This window comes from Erinaceus europaeus, chromosome 18 (genome assembly GCF_950295315.1).
Source record: "Erinaceus europaeus chromosome 18, mEriEur2.1, whole genome shotgun sequence".
Classification (NCBI taxonomy): Eukaryota; Metazoa; Chordata; class Mammalia; order Eulipotyphla; family Erinaceidae; genus Erinaceus; species Erinaceus europaeus.
The window spans coordinates 32391202-32411817 of record NC_080179.1 but is presented as its reverse complement, the minus strand read 5'-3'; the positions used below and the strand labels follow the sequence as shown (position 1 = coordinate 32411817).

Genomic DNA, 20616 nt, shown 5'->3' with positions numbered 1-20616 from the left:
CAACTCTGGGTCCATGCTCCCAGAGGGATAGAGAATGGGAAAGCTATCAGGGGAGGGGGAGGGATATGGAGAATGGGTGGTGGGAATTGTGTGGAACTGTAGCCCTCTTATCCTATGGCTTTGTTAATGTCTCCTTTCTTAAATTAAAAAAAAAAAATCAGTCATATAATCCTGATGCTGTGGTTTGAAAATGTGACTTGCTTAGTTGCCTCTGAAGATTAAAGCTTTCTGCTTTGAAGTGCTGTCTGCTCACACTCTGTGAAAAACAGAGACATTAAAGTTTAAGCTTAGCAGCCAGTTAATATTTAAATGTGAACACATATAATTTTAAAGTATATTAACACATTTGTTATACTTGTCTCAATAGACTGTTCTTAAATGTGTATAAATATCAAAATGATTTTATAATAGTCATGTATACTATATTAAATCACAGTGCCAATATATTTACATAGCATAGTCAAACAAGTATTTCTGCCATTTAAAATTTTTCTCAATCTCAAACAGTTCCTAGTTCCATTTTTAAACATGTTTACCTTTTTCATAGCTTCCTTCACATAGATTCTTTCTCATCTTTACTATACCCAGTATCTAACCTAGTATATATCATAAAATGGGTGTTTAATATGTCATGAATTAAAAGCCCATTTAATATTCTTGCTCTTGCCCAAACGCTCCTCTAGTAGCCTAGCTTTTTATATTTTCAAAGTAGTCAGTGTTTAAAATAGGGCCAGAGCTTCAACAGCCTGATGCAGAAAAGTCTAGAATGTAATTGAGTCCAGAATACATATAATTGTATGATAACTGGGTAATAACCAAAAATAAAGCATCTTCATTTTTTACCCTGCTATTCTTAGGAGATTAATAATAGAGATATAAATTTAGTTGGTAGAAATCTCACCAAAGCAAAGGTAAGAGGAGGAAAAAAATGTCAAAAAAATAAGCATTTTTGTAGGGCACCTATGCCCAGGCAACTATGGATAGTGCAAAAGAAATAAAACCTATCCTTGCATTTGAACAACTACAGTATAAAATAGATTCAGACATAGCCTACCTCCACAGAGCAACCCTTTGTGTCTCACACAGGAAAAATTGTCACATTGGCAATAAGGTCCATATATGTTTCCATAGGGAGACAAGTGGCAGGTGCACTGCCCACAGTAGCAGTCACCCCTTCCATTGCAGGAGGGATGATCTGGGGCCTCCTTGCATGAATCTGTGCTCATCATGTCCTCTCCACATTCACATCGAGGACCCATGTGGCCAGGGTTGCAAGCACACACCCCACACTGGAAGGAGCCATTCCCATTGTGGCACTTGGAGCTGTTCACTTCCATGTCTTTCTGACAGTTGCAGTTGCATTCTGGACTGACAAGTATTTCTAGGGCATCCTGCAGCCCCACAGGTTTTATGACAATGTGCCTGCTTCTCTCACAGTTGGGTATGCTCACAGTCACATTGAATGAAGCCTAGAAAAGAAAATACTAATTATCTGTTTCTTCTACCCACCAAAGTGGGAGGAAACAAAGTTGCATGGGAATCAGCTTTGCCACAGAAGTCTTTGAAAATCCATTTTGAAATTCCTAAGCAGGGGAATATCATAATGGTTATGCAAAAGACTTTCATGCCAAGGCTCTGAAGTCCCAGATATAATCCCCCCAAACCACTATAATGCTGAGTTGGTCTGTGCTCTGGCTAAAATAATTAAAATAAATAAATAATAAGCTAATTAATTAATTAATTGAAATTATTGAAAGGGAAAAATCTAGCTTCTGAGCATTTAGGTGACTTCTAACCCATTGAAGTATTTTCCAGGCCATTTATTGGCCATCTACTTACTGTGTCTCCCACCTTCATGTGAGAACATTTCTTTTGGTGTGGGAAGAGAGTTCCATTACTGCAGATAGCTGTGAATGATAGGTTGAGTCCTTCTGTGTCTCCTAGTATTTCTAGTTCCACTTCAGACCGTAGTTCCTTTAGTTGAAACATAAAGAATTTAATGAAATCTCCACCAGAACATGTAGTTAAAAGAAACTGTAAATCAAGTCCATTAAGCTACAAGTGAAGAAATGTAAAATTGGGTGTAAAGGAAATTCTCCATATCAACCAAGCCAGAAAGGGAGTGCCATCAGTTATAAGATATACTTTGTAATAGAATGCTATGACAAAATATCTCAAGATTGTGATGGTGCAACATCTGAATCAGTATCATTAGTCTAGCATTATTTTGTACATTTTTTTTATCCACTTAGAGGAATCTGGGAAATTCTCTATCCCTGTGCTGCATTGCTTGCTTTAAAAAGGCAATACGTACTTTCACTTCTTTGGTTAGGTTTTTTAATCATTATCATTTTATGTTATTAATAATTTCATAATGTTTGACAATATTGAGGGACAAAGGGGTACATTTCCATACAATTTCCACCACCAGATTTCCATATACCCTCCCCTCCATTGGAAACTTCCCTATTCTTTATCTATCTGGGAGTATGGAACAGAGACTTCTATGGGGTGCAGAAGGTGGGAGGTCTGGCCTCTGTAATTGCCTTTCAGTTGGACATGGGCTGATCCATACCCCCAGCCAATTTCTGTCTTTCCCAAGAGGGGTAGGGCTCTTGGGAGATGCGGTTCTAGGATACATTGATGAAGTGGTCTGCCCAAGAAAGTCAGGTTGGTTTCATGGTAGCATCTAAAACTTGGTGGCTGAAGCAGTAAGATATAAAGCAGAACAAATTGTTTAATAATCAGAAGCCTAAAGGTAAAAATATAGCAGATGAGATTTGGGGTCTTTATGTTGGAGGAAGCTAGGAAGTACTACTAGTTGCATTGATTTGGTTGAGATGAAAGATGCAATATCAAATGGTAGGGATCAAGAGAAATATGAAGAAATATGAACAAAGCCCCAGAGGTTCCAGGACTGAAAAAAATACAGGTTTTATAGAGAATCAGGGAGGTTCCTTGCTGTCTTAGAGTTTAAGAAGGTTATTATTATTATAAGCAAGTTATTTGAGAACTTTGTTTAAATTGAAAATCACAGTTAAAATTTGCTATACCATACAAGACCTTATCATTTAGTATGATTTACAAATAACTATATCCTATTTACTGCCAAGACAAGTTGCTTCTGGCTTCCCTGGTCTATGATTATAGGTGATTTAATATTTAAAAATTGTTATTATTAGAAATGTATTAACAATTTAAGCCCAGTGTTAAAATTCAATCAGTTTACTAACTTGAAACCTTAAGTGCTTCGATTGAAGGAATAAATATTCAGAACTGAAATCTATGCATTAAAAAGCTTGAAACAATGGATCTATTTTCCCCTCTCATATTGATTAAACAGTGATTTACAAGACTATAAGTTAATAGGAGTATATATTAACACCATTCCCACCACCAAAGATCTGTGTCCCAACCCCCCAGACCCATATAGTAGAGGTGAAAATCTACCCTCCTTTTCCCTCCAGAGGTTTTTGTTTTTTTTTTTTTTACTTTGGTGCATACTCCAAACTCAGTCAAATTCTGCTTTGCATTTCCCTTTCTGTTCTTCTTTCTCAACTTCTATTTATGGGTGGGACCATCCTATACTCATCATTGTCTTTCTGACTTAATCTCACTTATCATAATTATTTCTAGTGCCATCTAAGATGAGTCAGAAAAGGTGGGTTCATTACTCTTAATAGCTGAGTTGTATTCTATTGAGTATACATACCACAGCTTTCTCAGCCATTCATCTGTTGTTGGGTACCTGGGTTGTTTCCAGGTTCCAGCTATTATAAATTGTGCTGCTATGAACATAGGTGTCTACATATCTGATTGGATGGATATTTTTGACTCCTTAGGATGTATCCCTAGAAGAGGAATTACTGGAGCATAAGGAAGGTCCATTCCAAGCCTTGTGAGGGTTCTCCAGACTGCTCTCCACAGGGGTTGGGCCAGTTTACATTCCCACCAGCAGTGCAGGAGGGATTCTTTGTCCCCACAACCTCTCCAGCGTTTGTTGTTGCTGTTGTTTCTGATGTATGACATTCTCACAGAATGAAGTGGTATCTCATTGTTCTCTTTCTTTTCATTTCTCTGACAATCAGTGACTTAGAGGAATTTTCATGTTTGTTGGCCTTTAGGATCTCTTCTGTAGTGAATATTCTGTTCATATGTAGGGAATTGTGAGGATACAGTAGAGCTTGGTGGGACACCCCATTGAAAACTGAGGGCCTGAGGGGCCATAACCAATCCTATCAGTCTCTCTCTACTAAGAGGTCCAGCAAGGAAGGACAGGCCTCCAGGGTCTGCCCTGCCTATCAGCCTCCCTGTCTCATAGTAGCCCACTCCCTTATTATCTGCATAATCATTGTTTTGCCTGAAAGTCCCCTCCCACCTTCCCCACCCATTCCACTCCTTTGATCATATCTGATCTATCTTCTCTCTACCCTCAGGATCCCGCTCTGGCTACTGGTTACTGATAACCTTGCTTTAACCAATTAAACCTTTAACCAATTAAACCTCTTGCTCAACAGTTACTGGAAAAGTCCTGACCCTCCCCCAGACCCTTTGCCTCCCTACCATATATTGTATACACATGTCACTTCCTCCTGTGACCCCTTATAAACCTTGCTTTGCTATTCAATAAATGGATTTTTGTGCACAGCACATGCCCCTGGTGATCCCTGTTATGTCTCTTGCTACTTACACAGGGAAAGACCCGGCTGCTCACTCCTGCTGCCCCGCGACATTCCTTTTAGGCCCCCCACATGTGGTGTGCAACAGAGCAGGTAAGCTCTAAAGTTTTTGCCGGGGAAGAGGCCTCCCCACCGAAAAGTCCAACATTCATATACTCTCCTCACTTCTAAATTGTGTTATTTGTTATTGTTCCTAAGTTTGGTGAGTACTTTATATGCTTTGGTTATTATCTTCTTATCTAATATATGACTTGTAAAGATCTTCTCTGATTCTGTGATGAGTCTTTTTTGTTTGGGTGATGGTTTCTTTTTCTATGCAGAAGCATAGTCCCATTGGCTTATTTTTATTTTAGTCTTCTATGCAATTAGGTCTATATCATCAAGTATTGAGACATTTAACTTGGAAAGTGTTCCAACAATATTTTCTTCTAAGTATTTGATAATTTCTGGTTAACATCCAGGTCCTTGATCCATTTAGAATTGACTTTTGTTTCTGGTGAGATAATGCGGTTCAGTTTCATTTTTCTGCACATTTCAACCCAGTTTTCCCAGCACCATTTATTGAAGAGACTCTCCTTTCTAAACCCATTGAATATTTTAGCCCACTGATCAAAAATTATATATCCATTGGGGGTTTGTTTCTGGGCTTTTAATTCTATTCCACTGATCTGTGCATATATTTTTGCTCCAGTACTGTGCAGTTTTGATTACAATGACCTTATAATATAGTTTGAGATCTGAGAGAGTGTGATACCTCCATTTCTGTTTCTTTTTCTCAATACTGTTTTGGTGATTCTAGGTGTTTTCTGGTTCTAGATAAATGATTGTAATTTTTGTTCTATTCTCTTAAAGAAACTTGGGATTTTGATAGGTATCACATTAAATTTGTATATGGCTCTGGATTTAATATTTATTTTGATGATATTAATTCTTCCAATCTATGAGCATGTTATATTTTTCCATTTCTTTGTATCATTTTCTATTTCCTTGAATAGTAACTCAGTTTTCAGTATACAACTCTTTCACTTCTTTGGTCAGGTTTATTCTTAGATATTTTATGGATTTTGCTATGATAGTAAGTGGAAATAATTTCTGGATATCTTCCTCTTTGGACTTAGAATGCCACTTAGAAAGAATGCCACTGACTTTTGTACTACAATTTTGTAGCCTTACACCTTACTCTATTGCCTAACAATTAAAAGAAGCTTCCTGCTGTGTTCTTCATGTTTTTCTATGCATACTATCATATCATCTGCAAATAGTGAGGGCTTGACATCTGTGTGACAGGCGGCAACAAGCTGTTACATTAAAAACCCCCTCTCTGAGATGCATCTAAGTAGATTTTAAGTTCCCATTTTAGTTTTAGGTTTTAAGTTTTAAGTTCCACTTTTCTCTTAGAAGTTAAGTTGTTTGCTGAGTGGAGTGAAAAGTCCCTTGCCCTTTTCCCTTTGAAAAACAGGACTAATCAGTGGAGGCCATCGGGTGTTTTTGCAGAGTTCTGCATGAGGGCTAGCCTTATCAGGACCTTTCCACGGCTTTAGAGGTATACTGGTCTCCAGATGGTGTGGTCAGATGGTAGGGGGATGAGGAGACCTAAACCCTGGTTAGGTCCTATTGGTTGTGTGGTTTTGCAATGTTTAAAATTTGCCTGCGCTTTGCTTTGAATGGATCCCGCTTTTTGCTTGGTTTGATATAATTGGATTCCGCACTTTCCATATGATGTAATTGGATATAGATTGTTAAGATGGTGTGTTCCCCCTCCCTGAGTGTATTTTGAATTCCTATAAATTGTGTGGTTTGAGCCCAGTTCGGGGTCGAGCTGGTAGACTGTTACTAGCTGCCACTCGGCCCGGACTCGAGTTCGTGAATAAAGATCTTTTGCTTCCTTGAAGAGGATGGTGGTCTTGATTTATGCTCGTTAACATTTGGAAGCTCCAGCGAGATCCCGAGAATGGAGATCCCCGAGGACGCCCCATCCCGGGTCCGGACCCTAGGAGGTCTTGGAAGCCCTGCCCGGCGCCGGTAAGTCAGGCCTGAATTTTGTACGGTACCGTTTTAGTGTTGTACCTCCGGAGGACTGATGAGTCAGGCCTGAATCTTGTATGGTACCAATTTTGTTGCACCTCTAGAGGACTGGTATTCGGGCAGAAGGATTGCAGGACACTGCGCTAATCCTCGCCCAGGCCCATGGCGACGGCCCTCTCGGCTGAATGGGGTAGGAGCTAGAGGGACTCCTACAGCAGTAGGTGGATCCAGCAGTTGGCTAGTCTGTTCTTATCCTCAGGGACAGTCATTTGATGTCTTGTTTGTTGTGTGGCCACACTTTGTCTGTCTCCTCTTACTTTGGCGATTCACAAAAAGGCTGAGCTTGTTAGCGCAACTGAAGAGTCTGGCCGAAGCTATTCTCCGGTGACTCCCGAAGGCCTAACTTGCAAATTCCTTAGTAGCAGCAGCCAGGATAGTAATCGCCCAACCTTGACTGAATGAATGATCTGCTGTGAGTGTTCGTGTGTGAATGTTGTGTGCCTCATGGCCATAAGGCTTCTTTCCTCACTTGTAATTTGTCTCGTTGGTCTTATTGCAGTACTTGAGGTCTGTCCTTTTATCAGTCCCCCCCCCCCCCCCCGTTTTGTGTCACGGTACCACCAAGTTGAAAAATTAGACAGGAAAACTGGAGTCTCCACTAATAAAAACTTCTTGCAGGCCAGGGAGGGAAGAAGGTCCCAAGTGGACACCCGTTGGACTAGTAGGAAAAGAGTGTGAGAGTGAAAGAACGTATGAGAGCATTTTGTGTGCTGGCCAGCGTGTGAGTGGAAGGGTGAAGGCGGTCCTTGGCTTGACTGCGTGTTCAGTGTTACCTTGTTTGTTTTCTTACTGTTCCATTTTGACAAGGAAATGGGACAGGCTCAGTCCAAAACCTGCTCACTCACCCCTTTGGAATGTCTGATTAAAAACTTCCCAGATTTCTCCAGAAGGGCCACTGGATTCGGGGTTCAGGTAGATGCCTTCACATTGAGGAAGTTTTGTGCAAGAGAATGGCCCACCTTTGGAGTAGGTTGGCCAGAGGAAGGAAGCCTGGATCAAGAAACATGTGTGGCCGTGCAAGATGTGATTTTCGGGGACCCTGGGCACCCGGATCAGATGCCGTATATCGAAGTCTGGACAGGTATTATCCATGACCAGCCTAAGTATTTACAGGAATGTCAGAGGAACCCCAAGGAGAAAAGCAAGCCAGGAGTGTACATGGCCCGGGGGGACAGGAGAAATGGGACTCTTAGGAGACCCACCTATCCTGTTCTCCCGAGTCTCCCTGAAACTCCCCCAAGACTGAGAAGGTGGAGGAATGGAAACCCCCCTCTGTATTCTGGTTCCCTTAGGGCCACTGCTCCCAAGCCAGATTCTACATCTGGGGTCCCGCCAGGTCTCTTAAGTCCGCCCCACACCAGAGCGGGAACGACCTTTAGACCCGAGACGGCACCAGCGGAACTTTTCCTTTAAGGGAGGCAGGGGAGTCGGATGCCGGGGGGAGGCCGCTGAGGGTGTATGTCCCTTTCACCACCTCTGACTTGTATAACTGGAAGAACCAGAATCCTCCTTTTTCAGCGGATCCAGAGGGAATGGCTACCCTGCTGGAGTCCGTCTTTTATACTCATCAACCCACTTGGGACGTTTGTCAGCAGCTGTTAAATACTTTGTTCACCGTGGAGGAAAGGGAAAGAATTAAGCAGGAGGGAAAGAAACAGGTCCGGGACCACCGAGGAGAACCACCTACAAACCAGGACGTGGTGGAGGAGGTGTTCCCCCAGACCCGCCCCAAGTGGGACCCTAACACAAGCGCCGGATCTGAAGCCCTTGCCAAGTACCGCCAGACTCTATTGAGAGGCATTCGGGCTGCAGGCCGAAAACCTACTAATTTGTCTAAGGTGACCGAACGTATACAGGGTGCAAACAAGAACCCGACTGCTTTCCTGGAGAGGCTTTACCAGGTGTATCGAACCTGGACCCCCATAGATCCTAAAGCCCCCGAGAATGTGCAGGCTGTCATCCTCCAGTTCGTAGCCCAGTCCGCCCCAGATATTAGAAAGAAGCTGCAGAAATTAGAGGGTTTTCAAGGGAAGTCTGTCTCTGAATTATTGGCAACAGCCCAGAAGGTTTTTGAAAATAGGGAGGACCCAGCGATGGCCACGGTGGAACTACATAAGAAGATGACCCGGGTCCTGTTGGCAAGGGAAACAGGAGGAGAAAAAGGTTGGGGACTACCAAGGAAGCCAGGAAGGGCCAAGTTCCTAGGAAAAGATCAGTGTGCATTTTGTAAGAAAGAAGGACACTGGAAGGATAAGTGCCCAGAGCTGAGAAAAAGGGAAGGGGCCTAGCAGAGAAGAAGAAGCGCCCCTCCTGGTCCTAGATTAGGAGGGTCGGGGCTCCCTCAACCCCTGGGAGCCCAGGGAAAAACTCTCAGAAGGGGGAGAGCAGCCGCTGCCCTACTGGTGAAAGAGACTACTAAATTGACTTTTGGACAAACTCTGGAGATTGTAACTACCCACAATCTGGCCAGCCTACTTCACTCTCCCGGTGGATGACTAACTCTCGGGTTACCCTTTACCAGGTACTGTTACTGGATCCACCCCGTGTCACTTTTAAGCAGACTGTGGCTTTGAATCCTGCCACCCTGCTCCCCAACCCGGAGGAGGAAGTCACCCATGACCATGGAGAGATCCTGGAAGCCCTGACCTCGCTGAGAGCTGACCTGACGGACGTCCCGCTGTTGGATGCACAGGACGGTGTACAGTATGCAGGGGCTGCCATAGTCACAAACCAGAAGGTCCTGTGGGCTGCATCGTTGCCACAAGGGACTTCAGCCCAAAAGGCAGAACTGATAGCTCTCACGCAAGCACTCAAATGGGGAGCAGGGAAGAAGATAAATGTGTACACTGACAGCAGGTATGCCTTTGCCACTGTTCATGTTCACGGGGCACTGTATCAAGAAAGGGGACTGTTGACTGCAGGGGGAAAAGCTATCAAGCATGCTCAAGAAATATTAGCCCTGCTGGCGGCTGTATGGGGACTGGAGAAGGTTGCTGTGATTCACTGCAAAGGGCACCAAAAAGATGACTCTGACGTCGTGCGGGGTAATCAGTTCGCTGATAAAACCGCTCGGGAGGTAGCCCAAAGACTAGTGGGGACCCATGCTCAGCTAGTGGTGTCCTCGCCAGAGGAGATACTAAAAGGACGGAAACCAGGATATTCAGGACAAGAGGAAGAATTGGGTAAAAGGCTCGGAGGAAAACCGAGTGAAGATGGATGGATCATCCTCCCTGACGAGAGGATTCTGCTGCCCCAACAACTGGGAAGACAGGTGGTAACGCTGGCACATGGAAGCACTCATACTGGGGGAGACAAACTGGCTGAATTAATCAATAAATTTTATTTGATAGTAGGTTTACATAGGATCTCCCGCAGTGTGGCAAGCCGCTGTGCCACATGCACCAGGGTCAATGCCAACCCCGTCCAGGTTAAGGGATCTGGAACCTGGTGGCGAGGGGAGGAACCCGGAGAGCACTGGGAATTGGACTTCACTGAGATACCTGCGGCTCCAGGAGGCGATAAGTATCTCTTAGTCATGGTAGACACTTTTTCAGGATGGGATGAAGCCTTCCCCACTAGGAAAGAGACTTCCCAGGTAGTAGTAAAGCAATTGGTCTTTGAAATTATTCCAAGGTTTGGACTTCCTTATTCTCTGGGGTTGGACAGTGGCCCGGCGTTCATCGCCAAGGTCACCCAACAATTGGCTGAAACTTGGCAAATTAAATGGAAGCTGCATTGCATTTATCGCCCCCAGAGCTCAGGGCAAGTAGAAAGGATGAATAGGACACTTAAGGAAAGTTTAACAAAATTAAAAATAGAGACTGGCGGGAACTGGGTTTCCCTTTTATCCTTTGCATTGTTAAAAAGTAGAAATACCCCATATGTGTCTGGATTTACCCCATTTGAAATTGTGTATGACAAATTGCCTACTCTTGTGCCCCAGGTAGGGGCCGAGAAATTGGCCGAGGTGGCACGAGGTAATTTCCTAGAGTCCCTACAGGCTTTGCAGGTGGAGTGAAGAAAGGCCAGCCTTGCCATCCGGAACATGAAGCCTGGAACCCGGAGGGAGGAAGGCCGGGACCAGATCGCCTCCCCCTTGTTCGAGCCTGGTGATTCCGTGTTGGTGGAGAAGTTGCATCCTGATCATCTTGAGGCCCAGTGGGAAGGACCGTACACCGTGGTCCTAAGCACATCAACCGCTGCAAAGGTCGCTGGAAAGCGACATTGGATTCACCACACACGCTTGGAGAAGTTTGCTGTGGAACCCCAGAGGCAGACGGCCGGCCGGAGAGGATGGCAGCCTGTGCCTACCGCGGACCAAATGAAGATCTGACTGGTCTCGGGCTAGTCCTGGTGCTCCTGCTTTGCTTTGGCTGGAGTTCTCAAGTGTCCTCTCTGTATGTATGGAAGGTGGTGAATGAGAATGGAAAGGTGGTGGCCTTCCAGCTGACTGCAGGACAACCGATACCACTTTTGACCTATGTGACCTATTTGGAGCAGACTGGGACGCGTAGAAATGGCCCCTTGTCCAGAAAGGGAGGAACTGGACCAGTCAATGGGGAATTACCAATGATGGAGGGTGTGGCACCATCGACCGAGAGACCCGCCTTCAGAAGCGTCCCTTCTATGTCTGCCCCAAAGAGGACTGGGTCCAGGACACTGAATGCCAGGGAGAATCCCACTTCTTTTGTGGCCAGTGGGGAGAATGCTTGACTATATCCTCTGAGATGAACAATGACAATCACATAACATTCTCGAGGGCAAGCTATCCGACCACCCCCACCTGCAGCTCTACAGGAGAGTGTAACCCTGTGGAGGTAAAAGTTAAGACTTGATATGAGACTGACCTTTGGGTAAAGAGAAGGGTGTGGGGCGTCCGATTGATATTTACTGGGAAGGACCCCGGTGCATTTTTTACTATCCAGTTGCAAGTGCTACCATGTACCCAGAACTCTATCGGACCTCTGAGACCAATTATTACTCTGGTCTCTATGATCCAGAAAATCAAGGATTTGATTTTCAGCTAAGACTAGTGGGGAATGTGACAGGCGGTAACAAGCTGTTACATTAAAAACTCCCTCTCTGAGATGCATCTAAGTAGATTTTAAGTTCCCATTTTAGTTTTAGGTTTTAAGTTCCACTTTTCTCTTAGAAGTTAAGTTGTTTGCTGAGTGGAGTGAAAAGTCCCTTGCCCTTTTCCCTTTGAAAAACAGGACTAATCAGTGGAGGCCATCGGGTGTTTTTGCAGAGTTCTGCATGAGGGCTAGCCTTATCAGGACCTTTCCACGGCTTTAGAGGTATACTGGTCTCCAGATGGTGTGGTCAGATGGTAGGGGGATGAGGAGACCTAAACCCTGGTTAGGTCCTATTGGTTGTGTGGTTTTGCAATGTTTAAAATTTGCCTGCGCTTTGCTTTGAATGGATCCCGCTTTTTGCTTGGTTTGAAATAATTGGATTCCGTGCCTTCCATATGATGTAATTGGATATAGATTGTTAAGATGGTGTGTTCCCCCTCCCTGAGTGTATTTTGAATTCCTATAAATTGTGTGGTTTGAGCCCGGTTCGGGGTCGAGCTGGTAGACTGTTACTAGCTGCCACTCGGCCCGGACTCAAGTTCATGAATAAAGATCTTTTGCTTCCTTGTAGAGGATGGTGGTCTTGATTTATGCTCGTTAACAATATGTATTTCCTTGATTCCTTTTTCTTGCCTGATTGCTATAGTGAGAACTTCCAACAATGTGTTAAATAGTAATGGTGATAGTGGGCAGCCCTGTCTAGTCCCTTATCTGAGGAGGGGATGTTTTCAGCTTCTCCCCATTGTGTATGATGTTGGCTGTAGGTTTGCTGTATATGGTCTCCACTATCAAACCAAACTCCTCCCAGAAAATAAATCACAAACAAATACAAATGAATAAAACAATAACAGTAGCAAAATCAGTGATTGTTCAAATCAGGAAGAAAGAAAAAGAGGTAAAGAAAAAAAAAAAGACATTCCTCCCACTATAAACAGCACAACCAATCACCAGTCAATACAACAACAAAAGCAAATCTCCATAAAGCAGAGAGAAGGGATAACAAACAACCTCTAGATTAAACTATTTCAAATCAACTTCACAAAACCTCCACCGAAAGAAAGTATAAACAATTAGTGAAAGCAACTCCATAAACTCCAGAGATAGAGGGAAGAAAGAACAATAAAGTAAAATAACTAAGTAAACACAAACCAGACTCCTCCTACACAAGAAACTCTCATACAACCTCAATGTATACAGCTACAACAGAGGCAAAGATTGATCAAATCACCAAGAGGGAGAAAAAAAAAAAGGAATCAAACAAATAAGCAACTTGGCTTGCAAATCAACTAACCAGAAAGGTCCACCACCACCAACAACAACAACAAACCCCTCCCCCCAAAAAAAAAATGACTTGAGAATTTTTGTAACTTAGTCAGTAAATTCCCCACTGATTTCAGATGGCTCCCCACTGAGCTCTGACAAATGGTTTAGATAAGGAATCTTGCTTGATGAGTTTAACTACTCAGGAAGGCCTCTTTGTCTGTAGCTACTTTTCTTACCCCAAGTAAGCCAGTTCTGGGGGGTGTGGGGAGAGGTTTGAGGAGCGGAGTTGCTGAGGAAAAAAAAAAACCTCACCGCCCATTCTGTTTTTCTTTGTCCTCCTTAGCAGTTAGCAGCTTTTTGCCAATTTATAGATAGGTTTCAATGTACCATTATGGTTCCTCTTTGTCCCTTTCTCTATAGTTTCTCTTATAGCCTGGAAATCCTGTTGTCACTTGTAATTCCCAGGTTTAAAGCACTGTATTATTATTTTTTTTTTTAAGAGTAGGCCAGATGTTGTCCTCAAGCCACCATCTTTACTTCAACCCTTCCTTTGTTAGGCTTATTCTGAAATGGTTTATTGATTTTGTCAGGCTCAGGCAAAAATTAGTAAAGGCATGGGGCACCTTGGAATATACCTAAAATAGACTTCCTAGCTTCTTCCAACATGAAGACCCCAAATCTCATCTGCTATATTCTTACTTTTAGGTTCTTGATTACTAAACAATTTGTTCTGCTTTGTATCATAATGCTTTTTGCCCACCAAGATGCAGATGCTACCATGATGACAGCCTGACTTCCCTGGGCAGACAACCTCACCAATATGTCTTGGAACCCCACTTCCCCAGAGACCTTTACCACTATGGCAAGATAGAAACAGGCTGGGGGTATGGATCGACCTGCCAACATCCATGTTCAGCAGAGAAGCAATTACAGAAGATAGACCTCCAGCCTTCTACACTCCATAGTGATCTTTGGTCCATACTCTCAGCAGGATAAAAAAGAAAATAGGGAAGCTTCCAAAGGAAGGGATGGGATATGGCACTCTTGTGGTAGAAACTGTATGAACTGTACCCCTCTTATTCCACAGTTTTGTTGATCATTATTAAAACAATAATAATAATAATAAACAATTAAGTTGAAAAATAAGAAAACAAAGCAGAACTTGGATTATTCCACAGTTTTGTTGATCATTTTTAAAATAATAATAATAATAATAATAAACAATTAAGTTGAAAAATAAGAAAACAAAGCAGAACTTGGACTGGATTTGGTGTATTGCATCAAAATAAAAGACTGGTGTGTGTGTGTGTGTGTGTGTAAAAGGGTTCAGGGAACAGGATGGCAGAGGAGGACCTAGAGAATTATATGTGGGATTCTTGACCTAGAGAATTATTATGTGGAAGACTGAGTTGAACTGTTATATGGAAATTTGAGAAATGTTACACATGTATAAACTACTGTATTTTACTGTTGACTGTAAACCATTAATCTCCAATAAAGAAAAAAAAAGGCAATCTGTTTGCTTTTATCTCAGTAACAAAATACGTAGTAGTTTTCTTTACTTGTAAGTATCTTAATCTCATAGGTATTGGTACTGAGCCTCAGTAATAACCCTGATGGTAATAATAATAATAATTTGAAATAATGCCAAAATCTATTATATACTTCATCCAATGAGTCATTGAGTTCCATTCGCTTTAGAAGCAAAGGCACATATTTGAGACAGTACAGTAAGGGAATCGGTGGTAGTGTAGTGGGTTAAGCACACGCGACATAAAGTGCAAGGACTGACTTAAGGATCCTGATTGAGCATCCCCACCCCTGCTCCCCACCTGCAGGGGGAGTCGCTTCACAGGTGGCGAAGCAGGTTTACAGGTGTCTTTCTCTCCCCCTCTCTGTCTCCCCCCCCATTTCTCTCTGTCCTAGCCAACAACAGCAACAATAACTACAACAATAAAACAACAAGGGCAACAAAAGGCAATAAATATTTTTTTTAAATCTTAAAAAAAAACAAAATTCATTTCAGATGTTTGATGCCTGATTTCACCTACCTTAAAAGTTATGTTAATGAGTTAGGAGTAAAAAAATCATAATTACTAATCTCTACTGAAGCAAAAAAAAAGTATGGAATAGGCTGGAAAAACAGGAAGGGAAGGATTGGCAAGATAGTTCACTTGGGTAGTATACTTGCTTTGTCATGGCACAACCCAGGTTAGAAACTGGCTTCTATTGCACTGAAGAAAACTTCAGTGCAATGGTGTCTATGTGTCCATCTTTGTCTGTCTTGTTTGAAAAGTTTGTATGGAGTAGTGAAAAACCAATGAGAAGAAAAAAATAAAGAAGAGGAAGTATTTTTTGATGTACTATTTTCTAATTTTCTTAATTCCTTTGAAGAATTAGTGGTCAATGGTTTTAAGAGTGTCTAGTTAAAGGAAACTCAGTGTATTCTAATTCTTTGATAGATTGCTATGTACTTTTATTTGACTATACACACTGCAATTATAATTACTTAATGAAAGGGAGTAATGTTTTTAGTGTTTTGTTGATAAGCTTTACTGACTGGAAGAATTTCAAGCATGAGCTAATATCATGATTAATATTTGATGTGAGCTACAAAAACTCAAGTATCTAAGAATAACAGTGAAAAAAACTTTTCCATCTTACAATTTTATTTACCACAGCTGTTTTTTTTTTTTTTTTTTTTTTTTTTTTTTTTTTTTTTTTTTTTTACCTTTGAAGAAAGGTATTTGAGAAGAAGTACCTTGCTTTCCCTCCTTATGGTGATTCTTAAAATTGGTGGGATACTGTTAAAATCACTTAAAGAAATCCACTTCCCCCAATATATAACTCTTCTTTCCTTTAAAGTCCTCCTAAGATTATCTAAGAGGTATCTGGGCATACCCACTTTTTAAAAATCTTCCTAAACAATTCTAAAATGTCATTTAGTTTAAGAAACATTCACTGAAAGTATTTATTTGTAATTTTAAAACATTAAAAATAGAATTTTATTATTTTGTTATATAATTGTTTATTGTTAGTTTCACTATTTTGTAAAATCTTTTTAAAGATTCTAATTTATAGCTTCATCATCTGTGTTTTCTTTGTAAAGATAAAAAAGTAAAAACCAAAGTAAAAAAGAGAGAGAGAGAGAGATTTGACAACTAGCCATTCATTGTTGACTAAATGAGGACAAAGTGAGGACCAAAAAGAAAACATGAGTGTATGTCTTCTTTTAAGTGAAGAATTCTGTCATCTTCTATTAACATACAGAGTTAAGGACATTTAAGGATTTATATATACATGTTTTTCATGATCCACAAATATAGATAATCTATAAAGTATTGTTCCTGATATGCTTTTTGGTGGAGTTACGGTGTAGAATCATTAAAACCTATGGAGTTATTTCTCCACATAGCTCTGTTATTCACTGACAACTTAAACAATTTTTATTCAGATACAGTAGAGAGAAGATTAGTTGTACTCATAATTTTTTCAATAGAGTTAAAAATCTGCAGGCAGTTATTCTGTAGTTGGTTTTTCTCTAACATTTGCCCTAAATTTCATGAAGAACGAGCTTTAGATAGCTTTTTCTTTGCAATGCATTGTATATGAGGTGACTTTTTTTTTAACTTTAGATTTTTAGAGAAAGAGAGAGAGAAGAGAGACAATAACAGTGTACTGCTTCACTACCCATGACGACACCCTGTGCAGTGTTGCTGTTATGTGGAGATGGGACTCTAATACAGAATCTTATACATGGTAAGGCATGAACTTAAATCAATTATCTCCTGGTCCCCCAATTCATATTTTGGATGTATTAATACAGATTTTCTTTGGCTAAGGAGTCTCTGTACCAACAATTCTGTACCAGCATTTAATTCCCTAAAACACATCTTTGTGTTTAAATATTAAAGAAATGTGATAAAAGAAGATAGCATAAAAACAGCTTACTTCATAGGCTGAGATGATCAGTTGGAGAATGTTTCCAGAGTCCTTCTGAAGTACCCCCACTGTAGCTCCAGGAATGAGCTTTGCATAATTCTGTAAACAAAACAAAACAAAACAAAAGACTACATTAATCTTTGTTCACTGTGATTGAGAAATGGTAAGTATGGTTTTCAGCCTTCTGGACTTAATGGTCACAACTTGAATGACTTGGACAAAACAGAGGCCTGATAATTAAGAGGCATTTCTCCTGAAATTCTAGTACTGTGTTTTGCAGTCAAATGGGAAATTGACTGACCAGAGTTGTCATAGAGGAATCTAGTGTTTGCCTGCCTTTGGCACTGAAATTTACATCATGGTGGGAGTCAAGTTTCAAATAATAACTCTTATGTAAAAGTTTCCACTGGTGGAACTGTTTTTACCCCAAACTACTCAAAGTATGTGATTAGAAACAAGTTCTTCTTCTCCTATCCTTTCCCTTTCCCTTTCCGTCCTCCTCCTCCTTTTTTATTTTTTTAAACCATTGTGGAAGCAAAGGTTTGACATATAGGAACACATTCACCACCGTGAGATGTGTCTACAGGTCATTCAGTTCAGGCTTTTCATTATCATTGTCAATCACTTGATGGTGAATTGTTTGGAAGTCTACTGTTAACCATAACCCCCCACCTTCCCAGCAATAATGAGCAGTATTTTAGAGATGTCAATGTGACTAGGTGTCACTGGAATTACTCCCTACTCATTACAACTAAGTGAGTTAGAACCTGTCTCTAAATACATTCTCTACCTTCGTTGCTTCTTTTAAGAAGTTTTTTCCACCTGAGTGGAAATAAAAATATTAGTTCATTACTCTAGTTATCAAGCAGTATAGCCATGGAAGGTGACATTATAAAGAAGGGAGTTTTGGAGATCTGGGTGGTGGTGCACCTGGTTGAGTGCACATGTTACAATGCACAAGAACCTGGGTTTGAGCCACCTGCAGGCATAAGCTTTGAGAGTGGTGAATCAGTATTGCAGATCTCCATTACTTCCTTTCCTCTACCTAATAAGTAAACAAAGATAATAATTAAAAAAAAACTTAAACCTAAAAATTTTTAAAGGAATTTTTAAAAAATTACATCTTCCTTAAATTTTATGTCCTACAACTTTGTTTTCAAGCAAAAAAAAAAATCTGTTTTCTTTTTTGCCACAAGTGTTATTATTGGGGCTCAGTGTCTCTGCATGATGTATCTACCACACTTAGGAGTCATTTTTTACATTTTCCTTTCATTTCTCCCTCTTTTTTCCCCTTTAAACAGAAATGGGAGGGGGAAAAAGAGAAAGATAACTGCAGTACTGCTCTACCACTCATGAAACTTGCCCGTGCAGGTGAGCAGTAAGGGACTGAACCTGGCTCCTTGAGCATAGTTCCATGAGTACCCTACCCTACCCAGTGCCCTACCACCTAGTCCCCAAGCCAAAGCTTTCTGAAATTTATAGTGTGTGTCCTTCTTAAGGCGACTCTCTAATATATTTTACACTTTCTTGAAAGTGTAACTTGTTTATAACTATGGTTCTAAAGTAATCAAAGTCTTCTAAAGTCCATGGAGATCACACCCATACCCATACCAAGACACCACCTGTTTTGCTTTTTGTCTAATAAAGAATAGAGGGGGCCAGGCAGTAGTGCAGTGGGTTAAGTGCACATGACAGGAAGTGCAAGGACCCAAGCAAGGATCCCTGTTTGAGCCCCTGGCTCCAGACCTGCAGGGATGGTGAAGTAGGTCTGCAAGTGTCTATCTTTCTCTTCCCCTCTCTGTCTTCCCCTCTTCTCTTGATTTCTCTCTGCCCTATCCAACAACAACAACAGCTATAACAATAACAAGGGTGACAGGACACAGTATTATGGTGGTGGGAATGGTGTTTATGTATGCTCCTATTAATTTTTAGTCATATAAATCACTAATTAATATGATAGGGGAAAATTGATTGTATGTATCAACCTTTTTAAAGCACAGACTGAGTCTTTTTAATACATAGTCTTTGATATGTTGACTCTCTTACAAGCCTAGACCAGGGAGAACAGAAGCAACTGGTGGCACAGCTATATACAAATAATGTCAAAGGACATAAATTATGGTGATGTTGTGTATGATACAGCAAATCCTAACAAAGGGATTTTTCAAAATTAACCCAATTGCCAAATATTGTGATTATAGCAATAACTATCTATTGTCTTCTTAACCCTAAGACAGTAGGAACCTCCCACATCCACTATAGAGCCTATATTTCCCCAAGTTCTGGAACCTGTAGGGTGGGGCTCACTTTCCTGCATGCTTCTCTCAATTCATACCAAATGATATCTGCATCCACTGATCCCAACCTAATCAATGCAAGCAGAACCACCTCAGCATGCTTCACTTCAGACTGTGTCCAGAGACTTCAGGTGTGGAATATCAACCCTTCAGCCTCATTACTCGGGTGAAACCTCTCCTTTCATAGTGTTCTCTAATTCATTCCAGGATTTTCACTTCCTAACAAAACCTAGATATACACCAAGTCCCATGAGATAGAGCATATGTTCACATGTATCCATAAATTAGGGCAGAATATATACCTGAAAGCAAAAGTACACAATAGTCAGTATAAAGTTCATAATGAAATAGTATCTAATTAGACTTAGATACCCTCCTCACCTACTCCCTGTTACAGTTCTCTCACTCACTCCAAAGCTAACCATAGCAAAGCAGGGACTGCAAAAGCTGAATAGGGGCAAGATACTGGCATAATTAATGATAACTAGTCACTATCTGGCTACCCCATGAGCTGGGGCCCTATACAGGGAGTCTTGAGATTCTCAAACAGTCATAATAGGCTTAGACCTCAAATAAATCCCTCTCTCCATTGTTACTGTTCATTTCTATCAGGAACAACAAAATAGACCCCTTTGTGGGCCCCCAACAGGACCTTGCCCTCAACTTGGATCAACGACGGTAGAGAATTTACCATCCTCCGAAGGGAAGATGGACAACATACTCTATGCTACACTTGCAGAAGATGGGTCGATATTGGGGCAGCTTGAAATGTTCCTAGTCATGACCACAGAATGTGAGCTCAGATCAACAGGCATACAGAGGTCACATAGGCTCCTAAGCTGAATATGGGGCCCAGACCAAATCAAATCAATGGGGTTTATAGTCAACAATGTTTATACCCCTTTCCCATATTAGGGAGCTACTCTCTTCCCTGATCCAGCTTTCTGTTCTTTTCCAGCCATGACATCATCTCCCCACACAATAACTTGGATCCACCAGCATGGCAGATTTCAGGCTCAGGGCAGGGAAGGGGGGCAACTAGTATAGCCACAGACCCTCTAGAATACAACTAAAATATGCCTACTAGCTATCTACAAAATGGAGGAGCCCCCAACTCTTTATCTGCACTATTCCAGCATTTAGGTTCATGATTGTTCAACAATTTGTCTGGCTTTGTATATTAACTCTCTTTTTAGCACCAGCTTCCAGATGCTAGCATGATGCTGACCAGACTTCCCTGGACAGACAACCCCACCAATGTGTCCTGGAGCTCCG

At 41.4% G+C, this 20616-nt stretch overlaps 1 protein-coding gene across 6 annotated transcripts in view; it reads right to left on the bottom strand.

Moving 5' to 3' along the window:
* Positions 1–20616, bottom strand: part of ITGB6 (integrin subunit beta 6) — a 76449-nt gene that overhangs the window by 28704 nt on the left and 27129 nt on the right. For all 6 annotated transcript variants that reach the window (XR_009545956.1, XM_060177822.1, XM_007523781.3 and 3 more), the window contains 3 exons: positions 17054–17143; positions 1840–1974; positions 1055–1469 (listed from right to left, as the gene is read on the bottom strand). Coding sequence is in view for 5 of the 6 variants with exons in the window: in XM_060177822.1 (XP_060033805.1) it covers positions 1055–1469; positions 1840–1974; positions 17054–17143 (640 nt within the window). In the remaining variant the exon portion in view is untranslated. The remainder of the gene's footprint in view (positions 1–1054; positions 1470–1839; positions 1975–17053; positions 17144–20616) is intronic.